The 19,037-nt window shown below is 43.7% G+C and overlaps 1 protein-coding gene across 1 annotated transcript in view; it reads right to left on the bottom strand.

Annotated features, from left to right (window-relative positions):
* Nucleotides 1-19,037, bottom strand: part of PAPOLA (poly(A) polymerase alpha) — a 146,284-nt gene that overhangs the window by 38,239 nt on the left and 89,008 nt on the right. Inside the window, exons 13-20 of the mRNA XM_063947539.1 lie at nt 11,281-11,334; nt 9,976-10,095; nt 4,558-4,667; nt 4,204-4,325; nt 2,720-2,862; nt 2,494-2,591; nt 2,192-2,415; nt 1,661-1,729 (exon numbers count right to left, since the gene is read on the bottom strand). Of these exons, the coding sequence (XP_063803609.1) occupies nt 1,661-1,729; nt 2,192-2,415; nt 2,494-2,591; nt 2,720-2,862; nt 4,204-4,325; nt 4,558-4,667; nt 9,976-10,095; nt 11,281-11,334 (940 nt within the window). The remainder of the gene's footprint in view (nt 1-1,660; nt 1,730-2,191; nt 2,416-2,493; nt 2,592-2,719; nt 2,863-4,203; nt 4,326-4,557; nt 4,668-9,975; nt 10,096-11,280; nt 11,335-19,037) is intronic.

Here is a 19,037-nt window from a genome sequence, read left to right as displayed (position 1 = left end):
CAGCCAGACCTGAACAGTCTACGTTTGACGGCGTGGTTCTCGAGACCAGGATTCCAAGAGACAAGGGTATTCCAAAATCAGCTATCCCCACCATGTTATCTGCAAGGAAGCCAGTCACTGCGGCATATTACTATCAAATACGGAAGTAGTACATGGACTGGTGTCAGTCTAAGGGGTGGATTTCCGCCTAAATAGACTTTTGCTGGTTCTCCAAAATGGATTAGATGGAGGTTTGAGGTTGGGATCCTTGAAGGTACAAGTCTCGGCCCTCTCTATTCTGTTTCAACAACATCTGGCATCCTTACCTCCTGAAAGAACGCCAGATGCTGTTGAAACAGAATAGAGAGGACAGAGACTTCAGACATTTTTGCAAGGTGTGCTGAGGATACAAAACCACCTTTTCATCCTCCCACGGCTCCGTGGGATCTAAATTTGGTGCTCAAATTTTTGAAAATCGGCAGTTTGAGCCTTTGGAGAAAGCAGATCTTAAATATATATCCTGGAAAGTTACCCTGCTCTTAAATTTGGCATCAGCAAGAAGGGTCTCAGAGTTGAGAGCTCTATCATGTAAAAGTCCCTTCCTTGTTTTTCATGAGGACAGAGCGAGCTCCGTAAAAAAAAGCGGAGTTTCTCCCTAAGGTGGTTTAAAATTTCCACAGTAACCAGCCTATTGTGGTCCCCTCCTTTCAGGGATTTGAGGACTTGTCTTTGGATGTGGTCAGAGCCTTAAGGATCTATGACAGGCTATGACCTCTATTAGAAAGTCTGACTCTGTTTGTTCTGTATGATGGACCCAAGAAGGGTTGGCCGGCTTCTAAACAGACTATAGACAGATGGATAAGATTTACCATCAGATAGGCTTATATCTCTAGTGGTAAGAGGGTGCCTTTTCGGGTAGGTGCTCATAACACCAGATCAGTGGGTGCTTCATGGGCGGCGGCTAGGGGAGCCTCCACTACCCTACTTTGTAGAGCTGCAACGTGGTAATCAGCATACAAGTTCCCTCGATTCAACAAGTTAGATACGTTTGAGTCTAGGGATTCCAGGTTTGGACGTTTGGTTCTGCAGGCTTCGGACAGCACTCCCGCCCATGTGAGTATCTTTGGGACGTCCCCAGCTGTATGAAGAGTTCCAGTGTCCCCTAGTGGATGAAAGAGGAGAGGATTTTGGTACTTACCGATAAATCCATTTCTCTAAATCCACTCGGGGACACTGGACGCCCGCCTCAGTGCTGTCAGCCTGCGTGTTCTTGTTAAATTTAGTTCAAACAGTTTTCACTATTATGTTAATGGTTCTTGGTGGCTGTTTGACTTGTTGCTACGGTTGGTTCCTCTCCATTGGGCCTTAAGTTTTCATGTTCCCTCTTCTCTCCGTAAATTTTTTAAAACTGAGGGATTATGGGGCGTGAAGGGGGAGGAGCCAGTTGTGCATAGATTTGTTTTTTTAGGTTGTGCTACCTCCGGTCTGCATACTTCACACCACAGCTGTATGAAGAGTTCCAGTGTCCCCGAGTGGATTCATAGAATAGGATGGAAATGAAAAAACGGGGAACACAATTCTGTTTGAATACATGTTCATTACAGTAGAAGTCTTTAAAGAAGAGCTGTGATGAACGCCATCTGACTTGGAACCAATCACAGACCTGTATGAGTTGCCTCACCTTTACAGTTTCAGTTTCACTTTTCTGTGACTCATCCAGGTCTGTCGCTGCACAGTCATCACCTTCTTCCTACAGAACAGAACATCATTCTTTGTGTGGTTTCAGTTACAGCAGGAAAATAAGGAAAGTGCTATAGATTCGGTGAAATCCCTGTCCAACTGTCTGTCGCAACCCTTACAACCAGCAGATATAGTTACCTTGTATGAGGTTATTCTGTTTTGATCCCCTTATTATTGCATTGCTTTTGTAGATCGATTGTTTAACCTATTAATTATATTCTGCATGCATTTTACCTTTTTAGTATATTCAATTACAAATGAATACATTTATAATCTAAATGTATTCATAGCCTATTTAGATGGTAAAATGCTAGACTGCAATTTAATCTAACCTTTTGGGGAGTAATCTGATTTCGGGCAGGAAATTTAAAAAAAACAGCGGCTGGGGAAAAAATCCAGACGACATGATCTCAAACCAAGTTGGGAAAAAAAAAAAGAAATCAATACAAATTTGCAATGAACATGACAATACCTCTACAGTTTTGGTTTTCTTGGGACCATCTTCTGATGTTGGAGAGGAAGTCCGCTTTAAACCCGCAACTGGACTGGGTATTTTTGTTGCTATGACAGCAATAGGCTTGGGTACCTGGTTCACCAGCCGTGTTGCAGTAACAACTCGTGACACCACAGGTTTCGGTGTTGAAGTAATGGCTGGCGGCGAGGTACTATCACTAGGAATGCTTTCGTTCAAATTACCTGCAACAAAATACTTCACTTAGACACTACAAGTATCAAACTAGAGAGATCTTGCCATTGAAAATCTTTAAAACTTACCCCATGAAGTGTCTGCGCAATTGCCCTGTGGCACAATGACTTCAGAAGCAGATACGTTGGTCACAGAAGAGTTCATTGTTGCTCCAGGACTGTTCCTACTAAAGGGAGTCAATAAAATACAAATAAAGCTTTGTATAATTTTAATTCAGAGCACAAAAGTGATTGGCACAATTTATTTATTTGTTTCGTGTCCACAAAAAAATAAAATTACATGTTATCGTCTTACCCCTGAGACAATCCAGAGACATTAAGTGGACTGCTCTTTGTGGCATTGGTGGGAGAAGGCACAGACATACTATTGTCACTGTCCATTGACAAGTCCAGGCTGCTTTCATGCAAAGAGACCAGCTTAACACCTTCCACTGAATGCTGCAATATAAGAGGGCAAAACAAATCTTTATATTTGCAAGAGTAAAGTTTACCTATAGAAGTGAGGACACAGTAAGGATAATTTATCTTTGGTTTCTTGATTTCACCGTCAACATGAAGGCCATTCACAAAATGGCTCCCAGTGAGCTGATAGAAACATAGAATTTGACAGCAGATAAGAACCACTTGGCCCATCTAATCTGCCTTTTTGTTTTTTGTTTTAACCATATTTTTATCTCAAACCTTTTTTCATCCTTATTTCTTTGTACGGATATCCTTACATGGGGTATAATCACTAGGCTCTTGTCACACTAGGGGTAAAATGTAATGGCCTGCGAGAAGCAGGCTGTGCGGGACTTTGTGCAAGTCTGCCCGGATTTTTACAGCAGCAATTCTTTATACATCAAAACCACCTGATTTTGCCGTGTAAAATTACCGCTTTAAAAGTCCAGGCACACTTGCACGAAGTCTCACACAGCCTGCTTCTCGAAGGCTATAACATTTTACACTAAGATGGACTTCATGTAAGGAGGCAAAAAGTGATCAAGCAAACTCACAGAACGGGAAGCAAAGCAAGGTACATTTTATCATAAATGGATCAAAATGTAAAAGGGACAATAAATCAAGGAACACCTGCTACTTGTCACCTGTTGGCAACATGAGAGGGAACGATAAATCCAATATACTGTACATGAAGCAAAAGGTGGGTCAACTTTCAGCCCATATAGGATACTGCTGAAAACAAAGTGGCCCTCAAAAAAAATAAGCAAAGTAATGGTTATTAAGATAAAGCTGTAATCAAACAGGAAACAGTCACAGGTTGTATAAGACCAGCAGGGGTATGGGTCGTTGGGTCGATTCAACTTAGGTAGACAGTCATTAGGTCGACATGCATTAGGTTGACATGGGTTCCTGGACTTTTTTTGGTGTCGTTTTCTTTGTTAAGTGACGGGGAACCCCAATTAGTGCATCGTGTCCCCTCGCATGGCTTGCTCGGGCAAGGTTACAGTTCCCAATTGTAGTCCACGTGGATCGTAAAGAATTAAGTCCAAAAAATTTAAAAAACAAAACAAAAAAAAAACCTCATGTCGACCTTTTGACCTAATGACCAGGTTGACCTAATGACTGTCGACCTAAGCTGTGTCGACCTAATGACTGTATCCCACCAGCAGAACCAAGCCTGGGTTTCTGTGCCTCAAAAGAAACCACTTAATTTATGATTTTAAAGGGTTGTCTAAAGCAATGTTCTGTACAGTTAATAACCGCCACTTCAAAAGTCAAGTAGAGCCTCTCTCCAGGGCAAACAAGAGACCCGCTGCAGTGCTCCGACACTGCATTTACCTTTTTCTTTTTTGGAAGGACGTGCGTGGGGAGGAGCTGATGCAGCTGCTTCCGTTTGACATGCATCGCTGCAATTTTCATGTCCATTTCAAACATTTTGCTATTGATAGCCTGCCTGTAAACTGTACAAAACAAAATGTCAGTCATATAGTCATTTAACCAAACATATGCAAGCAAGTGCTCCAAGATTCGTTATTTCACTGCTGCCATGTCATCGGCTGGTTAAAGTTTGTGGCAAGATGGTTCTGTTGGAGTTACTACTGTGTACAGTCTTGAATATTAGACTTGTTCATATTTAAATTTGGGGCATTACTATTCCACAAAACAACATCTATGGTATAGAAGGACCCTTACCAGTGTCCGTGAATGACTGGATGTCATAAGTGAGATCAACGCTGAGATTTTCTGAGTTTTCCATCTTTTTGAACACCAACCCAATCACCCACATGGTCCTGAATTCTTCCCTGGAATGGAGAGAGAAACTAGTATTTGTCCAACAGCCTATACACATTTGTTTAAATCTTTAAGTCTTACAGACCGTACATAATACTAAAACATTTGAAAGAGTTATCGGTCCCAGACATCGTCACTAGACGAAAAGGAATAAAAAGGCTATATATATTGCTTAAGATTCTATTGGAAATGGCTTTCCTGGCCTTCATCACAGTCTATGGGCCGAATTCAGACCTGGACACTGCAACGGCAGTGATTGCAGGCTGAAGCCCTATGTGGTGTGCAAATGCAGCTCATTGGTGTAACTGCCTCTGCCTGATTGACTGGCAGAGGCGGTCGCAGGGCAGGAGGGGGCATGTTGGCGGCATTAGAACGGCATGGGGGGGGGGGGGGGGGGGGGAGGGGTTCGGACAGTGCAGGCATTTCAGGATCGTTGCTGGGGCGGCTGTGTGATGTCACACACAGCTGCTGCTCCAAAAATATGGCGGTAAACGCCTACCTCCGCAGCGAGGCTGCGTCAGCAGGGAGCTACTCGCCAGGTGCAAAAGCATAGCCGCTGTGCCTGGGCTGGCACGCGGGCCGTCCCCCCGCATGTCAGTTTTTGATCATAGATGTGCTTCTGTGTTCAGGTCTGAATCGTGCCCTATATGACGATGTCTCAGTCTCTTAGACTACAAGATGGAATAGTCACTCGATTGAGCTAACGGATTTAATCTTGGGTGATGGTAGGGTCGGTAGGATAACAAGTTGGGTCACAGCAGAAGAAAACACGGGAGGAGCTGCCAAGAAAATAGGATTTTAATACCTACCAGTAAATCCTTTCCTCTTAGTCCATAAGGGACATTGGGGGAAACAAGTACGATGAGGTATAGACGGGGTCCAAAGGAGCCAGTGCACTTTAAATTTCTTCTACTGGGTGTGCTGGCTCCTCCTCTCTATGCCCCCTTCCACAGGCAGTTATAGGTAAAAACATGCCCGAAGGAGAAAAGGATTTACCGGTAGGTATTAAAATCCTATTTTTTCTAGCATCCATAAGGAATATTGGGGAATATAGTATTATGGGGACATCCCAAAGCTTCCGGAACGTGCGGAGACTGCTGCAGCACCGCCTGCCCAAACTGGGTATCCTCTTTGGCCAGGGTATCAAATTTGTAGAAATTCCCAAAAGTGTTCTTCCCCGACCAGGTAGCAGCTCGGCATAGTTGTAAGGCCGAGACTCCACGAGCAGCCACCCAGGAAGAGCCCACTGATCTAGTAGAGTGGGACTTTAGAGATTTAAGGGCCCTATACACTTATGCGACTTGTCCGACCGTCATGTCGCCGGCAATCACCCCGGCAGCAGAATCGCCCAAGATACATCGTATGCTGTCCTTTTGCATACAATGTAGCTTGGGCGATCCCAGCCATGCCTGCGGGGTCAGACATGATCGCTAGTGCAGTACGGTCAATCTGGAAGATCCGATCCCATGCTCACAGGAATGCACATCGGATCGGAAACACCTCCAAAATGCCCGATTTCATCCGATATATCAGGCCGAATGCCCAAAATTGGATGAAATCGGGCATTATCTTTGTAGTGTATGGGGCCCTTAAGGAACAGGTAAGGCTGCCGACACATAGGCCTGTTGGATCGTTAAGCCTAATACAACGAACAATGGACTGCTTTGAAGCTGGGCAACCCTTCTTCTGCACATCATAGAGGACGAACAAGGAATCAGTCTTTCTGACCCAAGCTGTACACCTGACATATCTTCAAGGCACGCACAGCATCCAATGCCTCTGGAGGAGCAGAAGCGTCAGAACTGGACGGAACCACAATAGGTTGATTCAGATGAAACGCAAAGACAACCTTTGGCACGAACTGCTGTCTAGTCCGGAGCTCTACTCTGTCCTCGTAAAAGACCAAGTATGGACTTTTACACGATAAGGCCACCAATTCTGAAACATGTCGAGCAGAAACCAGGGCCAGTAACATCACTGTCTTCCACCTGAGGTACTTGTCTTCCACCGTCATCAGAGGTTCAAACCAGGAGGACTGTAGAAATTTCAACACTACATCCAAATCCCAGGGTGCCGTAGGTCGAGTACCCCTTGAAAGAAGGTCTTAACTGCTGGCATCAGCGCCAATTTCTTCTGAAAGAAAATGGAGAGAGCTGAAATCTGGACCTTAATGGAACCCAGACATAAGCTCTTACCCATACCAGCCTGCAGGAAACGTCCCAAATGAAACTCTGCAGGCGGATACGTGCGTTCCTCGCACCAAGAGACATATCTCCTCCAGATATGATAGTGCTTTGACGTCACAGGTTTCCTGGCCTGAACCATGGTTGCAGTAACATTCTTGGAAAGGCCCTTGTGAGCTAGGATGTTCCGCTCAACCTCCATGCCGTCAAACAAACAAAGTTGCTGTAACTCCGGGTAGACTAATGGTTCTTGTTGAAGAAGATCTCTTCTGAGTGGTAGAGGCCAAGGGTCTTTGACTGACATGTCCAGAAGATCCACGTACCATGCCCTCCGAGGCCAATCCGGGGCAATTAGAATTGCCTGGACACCTTGATTCCTGATTCGCTTTAGCACTCTCGGGAGCAATGGGATCGGAGGAAACAGGTAGACCAGCCGGTACGTCCATGGTGACGCCAGTGCATCCACTGCCCTCGCCTGACGGCACCTGGTCCGCAAGCAATACCAGGGAAGTTTCTTGTTGAGATGAGAAGCCATGTCTATTTGTGGGCAACCCCACCGGTCGATGATCTGCTGGAACACCAGATGGTGGAGCCCCCACTCCCCCGGGTGGAGATCGTGACGACTCAGGAAGTCCGCCTCCCAGTTGTCCACACCCGGAATGAAGATTGCTGACATGACTCTTGCATTTCTTTCCGCCCAGGAGCATCTTTGACACCTCTCGCATGCAAGCTCTGCTTTTTGTCCCTCCTTGTCGATTGATATATGTCACCGCCGTGGCGTTGTCAGACTGTACCTGGATCGCGTGATCCTTGAGGAAAGGCTTGAAGCAGAGCATTGTAGATCGCCCAAAGTTCCAGAATGTTGATTGGAAGGAGGCTGTTGTGGCCTGACCACCTGCCCTGGAACTGCATCCCTTGGGTGACAGCTCCCCATCCTCTCAGACAAGCATCTGTCGTGAGGAGGGTCCAATCCCGAATCCCGAAACTCCTGCCCTCCAGGAGATTGGAGAACTGTAGCCACCACAGTAGGGAAATCCTGGCCTGAGGCGACAGCTGAATCATCCGGTGTATCTGTAGATGTGAGCCGGACCACTTGCTCAGGAGATCCAACTGAAATGTTTTGGCATGGTACTGGATCGCCTCGTATGAGGCAACCATCTTTCCCAACAATCTTATGTAGAGATGTACGGACACTCGAGTAGGTCCGAGCACCATGAAGCCCGACACAGGCAGCATCACCTTCTTAGACAGGCGAGAGACAGACATCCACGCCAGGAGGTTCCTCACAAAATTTTCTACAGGAGCAAATGGGAAACTGCGCAAAAACTTTTTGGACACTTGGAATTTTTTGTCTGGATTTTTCCAGGGCTGTTTGAATAAGTAATCTAACTCTGGAGAATCAGGGAAAGTGACATTGGGCTTGTTTTGTACAAAGAAAAACGACTGCTGTGACGCAGTATCCTCTAGAGGGAGCTTCAATACATCCCTTTTAGCCAAAATGAGGGATTCAATACCCCGAGTAGAATCGGGATCCCCACTAACGGGATTCAGGTCATCCCCATCATCTTGTATATCATCTGTATCAGAAAGCAGCGCAGGTAAAACACGCTTCTGGGGACCTGCATGAGAGAAGGGGGGCTGTGCATCAGCCCTACCAGCCAAATCTTCAACAGCTTGTTGCAGTAGCTGAGTTTTCTGCACATTAGCAGTGGGCTGGGATGACATACCTGACATCCTAGTCTTAAGAGACCCTAACCAGTGGGCTCTGTACCCTCTCTCCCCCAGCCCCTTCACCAATTTGTGAAGATTGACTGCATTGTTCACATGCAACAGTAATTAGATAATGGAGGGAATCTGGTGTGACATACTGCACAGCTTGTGCTTACCCATATTTCACAGTAAGGACAAAAACACACACACACACACACACACACACACACACACACACACACACACACACACTTATAATGCAATCCTGCCCTACTGTATGTGAGAGGAGATGATACCAGCACACCCTGAGCTGCACAGCTCCAGTGAGACTGTCAGCTCTGTAAAACACAGTAAACACTAACAATTGCAATCCTGAATATGCTCAGGATAGTGTACACAAGCGGCTCTCCCCCTTTGCTACACCCTGTACCAGTTTTCCAGCGTGTCTGTGAGGCAGGAAGCGCTGTGTGTGCTGTAGATGGTTGCAGTAAGCAGAGGAAGGAGCCAAAACGCCCCAAGTCCCGCTCTGAGGAAGTTCTGCCCCCTCTAATGGCGCCAGAGCTATACATATTTTTTTAGACTGGCAAAGTCTCCTAAATAGCTTTAAACATCATACAAGTACTAGTCAAGCAGTTTTGTGCCAGTTTACACACTGGGGATCCTAGCGGGACCCCCCAGGGAGGGTCCCGTATGCCGCGCCCGCGGTTAGCCCCCCCCCCCCCCATTCCCCACCAACTCCCATGGCGCAGGTATGCTGTTGCCCAGACAGCATACCGAAAACAATAAAAGTTTTAAAAGAAATTGAAGAAAACTCCCTGGAGCTAGCAGAGTGTGCATCCTCTCCTGCACTTTTTTCTAAACTGCATGTGGGAGGGGGCATAGAGGGGAGGAGCCAGCACACCCAGTTGAAGAAATTTAAAGTGCACTGGCTCCTTTGGGCCCCTCTCTATACCCCATTGTACTAGTTTCCACCAATATCCCTTAGGAATGCTAGAGAAATTGAGATTAGAATACCATGTTCTTCTTGGCCGATCTGAAGCCACGAGACTTATCAGCACTTTCCAGAACCTTCACTAGCATTGCTACAGTTAGAGTATGCCCTATGTAGCTTACTGCACACAATTCTGGTCAAGTGGAGACGTGTAATAGGAAAGGGTGTAGATTCTTCCTTTGTACAGCACATTGCTGTAAAAAGGGGTTACAGCCAATGCAAGGCAGCCTACACTAAAAGGAATTAAAACATTTCACTAATTTATTCAATAGATTCAGTGATTCACCAATACAATGTTGCTCAATTATTAACAATTCAAAGCAATGTATAAATGGGGAAGTTAACTGCTTTACACTCAATGTCCTTAAGGTGTCCTAGCTGAAGATTTGCATGCTTAGTTTATTCCGACACAGACATTCATTGCCAGAGACTTACTTTTCTGGGTTCTCTCCAGGGGCTGGGAATGATTGCGGGTTCACGTGAGCCAGTGTGATGAATTCATTCTTCTCCAGACTTCCAACAAGGATACGGATTTTTGACTCCACCAAACCCACCCTGTAAAAGGTTCCACCAGTTATATATACGAGGCACAGCTTGTTCAAAAACACTTAAAAGTATTTAAACCAAACTGAAAATGCTCTGATATACTGTAGTTATGACATCTGAAAGATCATTCACTCGTTAACTATAGGCTACTCCATTCCCCTTGCACCCATCACACAGATCATGGGTAGAGCCATCAGCATGTAAGATGGGATGCTTAGCATGCTAGCCAGACTGATTAATATCATAATTACATGATCTACCAGGAAACCTCCTGAGTCAGCTGAGTAGATGGGACAATGTTGATTTTTACCTGTAGGCTTTGAATGGCCTCTAGTAAAGCTAGCTGACAGGGTTCCTAATTCGTAATGTGCTCCCTGGGGGAACATAACCATTCCTAAAATGCCAGATGAATGCTCGAAAGCAAAGTCATCTATTTACTGGTTTTCTTCAGCTGAAAGGAAAATTCCCATCTTGGCTACAAATAAAATCCATACAATTACATTATGCAACTTGTTTTTTGCTAGACCATAAAAGTGGTGACCACTCAAATGGACTGGCTTCCCATACAGAATCAAGGACAAACGCACCAAACAACCCTGTCTGAACAGAGGAGCTATGTCAGGTGCTCCTGCTCACCCTGCTTCTAGCACACACCTGTTAAGAGTCACGCTCTATAGGTTAACACGCCAAAAAGCATCTGCCTTATGGATGTTCCCAAGTAACCACACAACATGATGCGAGTTGTGTATCTTTGACCGCATACCTAAGCCTTCAGTTGGACTTCTAGAACACCCTGCTCTACCAACAGTGTTTGAGAAAGAGGTTTTATACTGTACCTAGTTACCCTAGCTTGTGTTATTTTCCTGCTCTATTGCGTACTCACCCAGGTTCAGTTCATGTTTGCTTTAGAACATGAAGTTTGACTTGGCTATCCATTTCTGAATCTGTGCTGCCAGCCTCTGACCTTGTACCCAAACTGCCAGGCCCAATCATAACCTGTATCAGACCATCATCATGTGAAGAGGCCAAACTTGATATGTTCTTGCCATTCTACTACTTGGGCCTAGTCCCTGCTACATTACTGGGTCTGTTTGTGTGGTCTGAAAAGGACCACACACACTGGTTGATGGTGGTCATCTAATCTTCTTCCAACCACATTTACCAACATTATGACCTGAGCGGGCCAGTACTTACCATTCAAGGTGCTGCTTTTCTGTTGGCGCACTTGCAAGAAGGATAATATAATGCCTTTGAAGATAAAGACAACTATTTTATTTTAAAGAGTACAAACACCATTAGGGTGTCAAGAATCCTGTGGAAAGCATTTCATGTGTAAAGACTACACAATATAGCATCTGTCACAGAGGAACAATATTCTAATACCACATTATATTTATTTTTATGTAAATAAACAAAACTCTGAACAATCTATGCAGAAGTTTGTTCCCTATATCAAGCGGCATTTCTGGGAAAACCCAAAATAAAACCTCAGTCATCAATAAACTATGCAGCACTGTGTATACTTAAACAGATTCTGAATCATCTGTAACAAAATACCCCTTTGTTAGAAAATAACCCCAGTCCACATCCAACAAGACTGTAGACCTGTGCCTGAATAATCGGTTTCACAACTACAAACCGGGGCTTTTTTTTATGGATATTTAAGCATGTTGTTTCAATGTGGGGAGTGGGTTTAATTCCACGTTTATTCATTTATCAACAACATTATCTATTCATTTATCAACAACATTATCTACAAAATACCAATCATATTTCAATCACAATATGGAACCTTTTAAACTCATGCTATAAAAGGGTGTGAAACTTGCCAATTCCTCGGTCTGTAAGTCACAAAACAAAATAAAAACAGCAGCTTACGGTAAAGGTGTAAAACAATGCCTGAGTTACATTACAGCAGAGGTCCCAGACCTGAATCCAGCCCTCCTGCTTGGGAATACTGGATGTAACCACCTGGGTGGGGGCAGCAGTAGATGTTTTGTCCCCAGCAGTTGATGAAGAAATAGTAAGAAGGTGGGAGATAGGAAAACAAATCTTACCTTGTACGTATATGTGTTATTCTAGGGAAACAAATGCAGCTGTAAACTAAATGTCTACACAACACCAAGAGCCATGTTTAAAGAAAAATAAAGACATCACTATTGGTCTACATCAGTGGTTCCCAAACTCTGTCCTCAAGGACCCCCAACAGTTCATGTTTTCCAGCAGGTGCACAGGTGTATTTATTACTCATTAATAACGCTTTCAGATAGCAAATACTGGGTCGCACCCGGGAATTGGAAACAGGTCCTTCCCGGGTGCAACCCGGCACTGGACCCTGAAAACTGTCTTCCCGACCCTGTAATACGCTGGGATGGGTTGCCATCGGGGGTGGGGCCCTCTGCGGCATCGGGAGCGGCGCTGGAAGATGAGATCATCTCCGCGCTGCATCGACCCGGGTAACCCGTTCACACTACACCTGACCCGGTAATAACCTGTCTTTATTCCCAGGTTGAATTACCGGGTCAGGCGACCCAGGATTTCTGGAGTGACCATTTCACACCGCACAGCGACTTGTGTCAACCTGGCAATATACCGGGTCGATACCGGGTTATTTATGTAGTGTGAAAGGGGTATAACATTTCCCAGGTCACCCAGCAAAGAAACAGCAGGTGCACACGTGTATTTATTACTTACTAACATTTCCCAGGTCACCTAGCAGGTGCACAGATGTAGTCATTACACACAGACGTTTTAAAAGATCAACAGGTGTAGCTAATTATGGGGCAGATGTGTTAACCTGGAGAAGGCATAAGGAAGTGATAAACCAGTGATATGTGCAAGGTGATAAAGGCACCAGCCAATCAGATCATACTGTTAATTTACATATTGGAGCTGATTGGCTGGTGCCTTTATCACCTTGCACATATCACTGGATTATCACTTCCTTATGCCTTCTCCAGGTTAATACATCTGCCCCTGTTACTTGTGATTCCATGAGGAGACCTGGAATACGTGAACTGTTATGAGTCATTGAGGACAAAGTTTGGGAACCACTGGTCTATGTTATCCCACACACAGATAGGAATTACAGCTCCAAGTACATATAAAGAAAAGCCCTACAATCCTTCCCATCTGTGCTCTATACTTCTAGGAGCTACAGTTGTGCTCATAAGTTTACATACCCTAGCAGAATTTGTGATTTTCTGCCCATTTGTCAGAGAATATGAATGATAACTCACAAACATTTCTTTCACTCATGGTTAGTGGTTGGGTGAAGCCATTTATTGTCAAACTGTTTTTACTCTTTTTAAATCATAATGACAACAGAAACTACCCAAATGACCCTGATCAAAAGTTTACATACCCTGGAGATTTTGGCCTGATAACAGGCACATAAGTTGACACAAACGGGTTTGAATGGCTACTAAAGGTAACCATCCTCACCTGTGATCTGTTTGCTTGTAATCAGTGTGTGCGTGTATAAAAGGTCAGTGAGTTTCTGGACTCCTGAAAGACACTTGCATCTTTCATCCAGTGCTGCACTGACGTGTCTGGATTCTGAGGTATGGGGAAAGCAAAAGAATTGTCAAAGGATCTTCGGGAAAAGGTAATTGAACTGTATAAAACAGGAAAAGGGATATAAAAAGATATCCAAGCAATTGAGAATGCCAATCAGCAGTGTTCAAAGTCTAATTAAGAAGTGGAAAATGAGGGATTCTGTGGAAACCAAATCATGGTCAGGTAGACCAACAAAAATTTCAGCCACAACTGCCAGGAAAATTGTTCGGGATGCAAAGAAAAATCCACAAATAACTTCAGCTGAAATACAGGACTCTCTGAAAAAAAGTGGTGTGGTTGTTTCAAGAAGCACAATAAGGAAGCATTTGAAGAAAAATGAGCTGCATGGTCAAGTCGCCAGAAGAAAGCCATTACTACGCAAATGCCACAAAGCATCCCGCTTACAATACTCCAAACAGCACAGAGACAAGCCTCAAAACTTCTGGGACAAAGTCATTTGGAGTGATGAGACCAAAATTGAACTTTTTGGCCATAACCATAAACGTTACATTTGGAGAGGAGTCAACAAGGCCTATGATGAAAGGTACACCATTCCTACTGTGAAACACGGAGGTGGATCGCTGATGTTTTGGGGGATGTGTGAGCTACAAAGGCACTGGAAACTTGGTCAAAATTGATGGCAAAATGAATGCAGCATGTTATCAGAAAATACTGGAGGAAAATTTGCACTCATCACCCGGAAGCTGTGCATGGGACGTACTTGGACATTCCAACATGACAATGATCCAAAACACAAGGCCAAGTCGACCTGTCATTGGCTACAGCAGAATAAAGTGAAGGTTCTGGAGTTGCTATCTCAGTCTCCTGACCTCAATATCATTGAGCCACTCTGGGGAGATCTCAAACGTGTAGTTCATGCAAGACAACCCAAGAATTTACAGGAACTGGAAGCTTTTTGCCAAGAAGAATGGGCAGCTTTACCATCTGAGAAAATAAAGAGCCTCATCCACAACTACCACAAGAGACTTCAAGCTGTCATTGATGTTAAATGGGGCAATACATGGTATTAAGAACTGGGGTATGTAAACTTTTGATCAGGGTCATTTGGGTAGTTTCTGTTGTCATTATGATTTAAAAAGAGTAAAACACAGTTGTTTGACAATAAATGACTTCACCCAACCGCTAACCATGAGTGAAAGAAAAGTTTGTGAGTTATCATTCATATTCTCTGACAAATGGCCAGAAAATCGCAAATTCTGCTAGGGTATGTAAACTCATGAGCACAACTGTATTTAATGAAAGCAACACCATTCTCGGAATAAGGAGATGCAGCATGGAGTGCCCAGGTTCATGGTACATACCGAAATTGACCAGGATCACTTCTACTAGGTAAACGTGCAGCTTTAATCAGATATCAGACTGATCACTAGTGTGTAGTATAGCCGTTTATGAATCATGGCATTTGAAAGACTATTTACATTAAAGTTGGTTGACTTCTAGACCCACCTTTCCTCCTGTCTGCACGTGCCATGGTGCTGGACTTTTCATGCAGTAGCATGGAGGACCACCATCGTTGGCAGGATCACGCATCTTCTCCCACCTATACTATACTGCACTTACATGGCAATCTACAAGTCACTCACTCTTTTTCCCACTACATTGTAAAAACACCCACGCTAGCAAGCCCTCCCAGTCTTATTTATGGTCCACTTTGTATGTTCTGTGTATGCTGTATTCCCCACCTTACAAATCTATGACAATAAGTGGAGCTTAACAAGGAGTCACAAATGCAACAAAACCCAGTTCACTAACTCAAGTAAAACCTTACTATGAACAGGGAAAGTAATGTTAATCTAACAGAAACATGGGACTGAATATTAAGCAGTCAGAGAAAAAGGTGTTCTATCGTGTTGCCTATTGGAATCAGCTATTTTTGGAACATTTATGGGCACTTCTCGAAGCAGCTATATACAGATTTTTATTATTATTTTTTATGATATTCTTTGTACCATCCATCACTTCCTTCTTACCTATGCTGTAGTGGGTCACAATGGCTGGGTTATGCTCCACCTGCAAGCAGTAGGGCCTTGGGGGACGAGGGATGGGCGGGGGTGGGGGCGGAAAGAAAAATCCAATGCCTCATTAACCCTTCTCCTCCTCTCGGTTTACTGCTAGCTTAACGGATACATTAAGAGTAGCAGCACAGCATTCCTGGGTGCGCTGGTCAGTTGGGGAGAAAAACAGTGGGATGTCACAAAGTCACTGTTATAACATGCATAACGTATGCAGGGAGAAAAGTAGCTTCTCTGCAGACCTGAGTCCAGTGAAGTCCCAAACTGCACAATGCTAGCACAGATATGGCAATAGCAAGCCAACGAACTACGACTGAATCAAGCAGGAACACCAGTAAGAGGAGGAGCCAAAAACCAAACTACGTCTTTACCAAACTCCAGTGCTTTGGTCAAACAAGTCCGTACCCAACGTGCCAAATCCAGAGTGTGAATTAGCCTTATTATGCTACTCAGGTCTCTTGGATGAAAAGCAGAGAGACTATATTAGGCTGGAAATAGCACGGTGCAAAGTAACACATTAGGTTAGTTAAAAACAAAGTACAAAGGCACGTGGTAAAGGCAGGGGCATGCCTAGAGGGGAGAACACAGATTACCTTTCAGGCTCTGAAGAAAATGGAAAATGAAACAGTGGATGAATGTAGACCATTTGCTGCAGGAAAAAAAAACAACAACTTACATCTGGAAGCAGTATAAACCGGAGGAAAACTGGAACAAAAACCTGGGCTTTGAAATATCTTTAAAGAAGGCCAAGTACTTTCTCAGAAGTGGGGCAGCAGGTGTTAAGGGGGAAGGGTAAATCGGCACATCTCCGGTGCAGGGTACTACGGAGGGAGGAGCAGGAGGAAGTTACCGGAGGAGTGTTCTCATTTTTATCCCACAATGCCCTGCTGCCTAGAGGTAGAACATAGCCCAGCATTGGTTTCCTTCTAAGCGAAATCCCAGAACTCAAAGCATATATATTTAAACTTTACCAGAGTAACTTAGACCTTATGTAGAGCTTTATAGAAGCGTATGACTATGCATCAAGTCGTTTCCAGAGGAGCAACAACAATGGACTCAAATAAAGCACTGACTATTCCTGCTGACCCTCAATGCTGCCTGCATCTTGTGAAACCTGATCACAGCAGGTAATGTATTGTGATAGCAAGGCCTTTTTAAAAAAAAAAATTATGGGTTTTTTGTTTTTTTTAAAGCAATAAACCGGTTGTAAATCCAATTATTAAATAAGTCACGGTCACTGCCAAAATAAGACACATACCGTTCTACATTTACATTACATTAAAACAAAACACAGACACAATCTCGTTTGTTTTTTTTTGCTTATTTCTTTTCAGTTGCTTTTTTTTTTTTTTCATTTTAATATTTATTATCTATTCATATAGAGATAAAAAGTACATCACACAAATCAACCCAGTCTGTCAACCAATTAATTTCCTCCCCAAATGTTGCATTATGCCTAACCCCTTCAAACTTTTGTAGCGCAGCGTTTTAAAAAAAATGCACCACCTGTAGTGTGACATGCACAGTGATCTCCAAATACGTTTATTCTTGCAGCCATCTTGTTTGTAACCTGTTCAGGTGAACAGTGAAAGGTAAGGCTTCATGGCACGTTTTCTAGGAAGCAGTGACGCAACTTCTGGAAGGTTGAATAGCTCCATTAAGCTGGTGAAAGGGTTATTATAATTCACAAGCATAGCTCTAGGGAATATTTGCTCTGTCAAGCACTAGAGAGACACTATACAGAATATGGTATAGTTTTCGTGGCATCTGGTAATGCACTTGATAAATGCTACTTAAAAGTCGATTGGATGCCATGGGCAACTTCTACACTGGCTCATTTCTCCATTCTTTTCACTGCTTCATGAATAGACCCCTAGGTGCCAAACTGTGACAATGTTCAACCACTCAAGACTACTCCATAACATAATGGTGTAATGTTTTGTTAACGTCCCAAATTAGCTAGGTCATATATGGCGGCTACCTATTTACTTACTGGAGGTAAACACTAGCTGGTTATCTATAAAGGGTAGGTTCTCTATGAATGAGTAGAAAGCTACAATATAAGACAAACACTTTCCATAGATAAGCACTGAGTAATGTGGTAACTATTTACACACAGCTTTGTGGTCATTTGCACAATACAGCTGCAGTCTTACTCAGGTTGTGGCTAATAAGAATTCTTTAGGTCATATGAGCCTTTATTTTAGCTGTAACACCTGTGTGTAAGAGGACAATATTATAATAAAAGTGTAAAAGCAATTTTGAAATGACTAATCTGTACATATAAAAAACTAATAGGGAGGGGAAAAAACGTGTACAATATGTTGGGTTACTTAATTTGAAGCGGTTTGTGATTATGAAAAACTAAAATGTTAGGTAACCTGAAAGTCTATAGACAATGTCCTACTGTCTTCTTTATTTTAAAGTGACAATTCACATTTAATATAACCCCCAGTAACACAAGACACTTAGGGCGTGATGTAATGAAGTCAGAGTTTGTGTGGGATGGCAATCATGGTTTAGCATTGTACATGGTTCTCCCTTAAAAAAGCACCCGAGTTCAGCCTGCATCCCGCGCGGCCGCTGAACTCTGACTTCATTACATCCCGGCCTTAGGGTGCAGCCCCATTTTCAGCAATGTACAGCAGAGTGTCTCAGGAACACCCTCTATAGCAATGTATATGATATTTCCTCATACATCTTTTGCTGCAGTCACGCCAAACAGCCCTTCTTGGCACGCGAGGTCACGTGAGAATCTTCTAGAGTTGGGATCTTTTTGCAGAAAATGGTCCTTAGTCGCAACCGTGTCTAAGACACACAAGGAGACCGTGCCGATTACACGGATATAAAGTATGACACTTGTGTATTAGTGTGCGACTGAGTCTGAATCAGTATACGTAGTGCAAAAAGGTAGCAATCACAGCTTTTTTCCCCCAACACAAGTTCTGTTCTACTCCATATAAAGACTCAGTCACACACACAACGTAGAAGTGTCATTTCAAGTTAATCAGCACAGTCTCGTCGTGCATCGCATAGTAATGCGACTAAGACGCATTTTCAGCAAAAAATAAAATTGAGCTAAAAAAAGGACAACAGATGTTATCAGAGTTGCACGAGGCCAGGCATTTCACTCATACCAGGAATCTCACGCAGCATGGCGTATTGAGGCTGGATGTACGAGGACGCATCTGTCGGTGCATAGGAAAATTAACAAAGATTCCCTACGATATTAAACTGCAATATGCAGTATAAATGGACATTGCAGCGATATCTGGTGGCACACCACCTAGAACTGAATTCCCCATTTATGCTTCTATCTACAAAAGTCCTTTCCCCAACTAAAGAAAAGGCAAGATGTTT

The sequence above is a fragment of the Pseudophryne corroboree genome, chromosome 12, assembly GCF_028390025.1.
Source record: "Pseudophryne corroboree isolate aPseCor3 chromosome 12, aPseCor3.hap2, whole genome shotgun sequence".
NCBI lineage: Eukaryota > Metazoa > Chordata > Amphibia > Anura > Myobatrachidae > Pseudophryne > Pseudophryne corroboree.
Note: the sequence above shows the minus strand (reverse complement) of the source record. Positions and strands in the feature narration are given on the sequence as shown.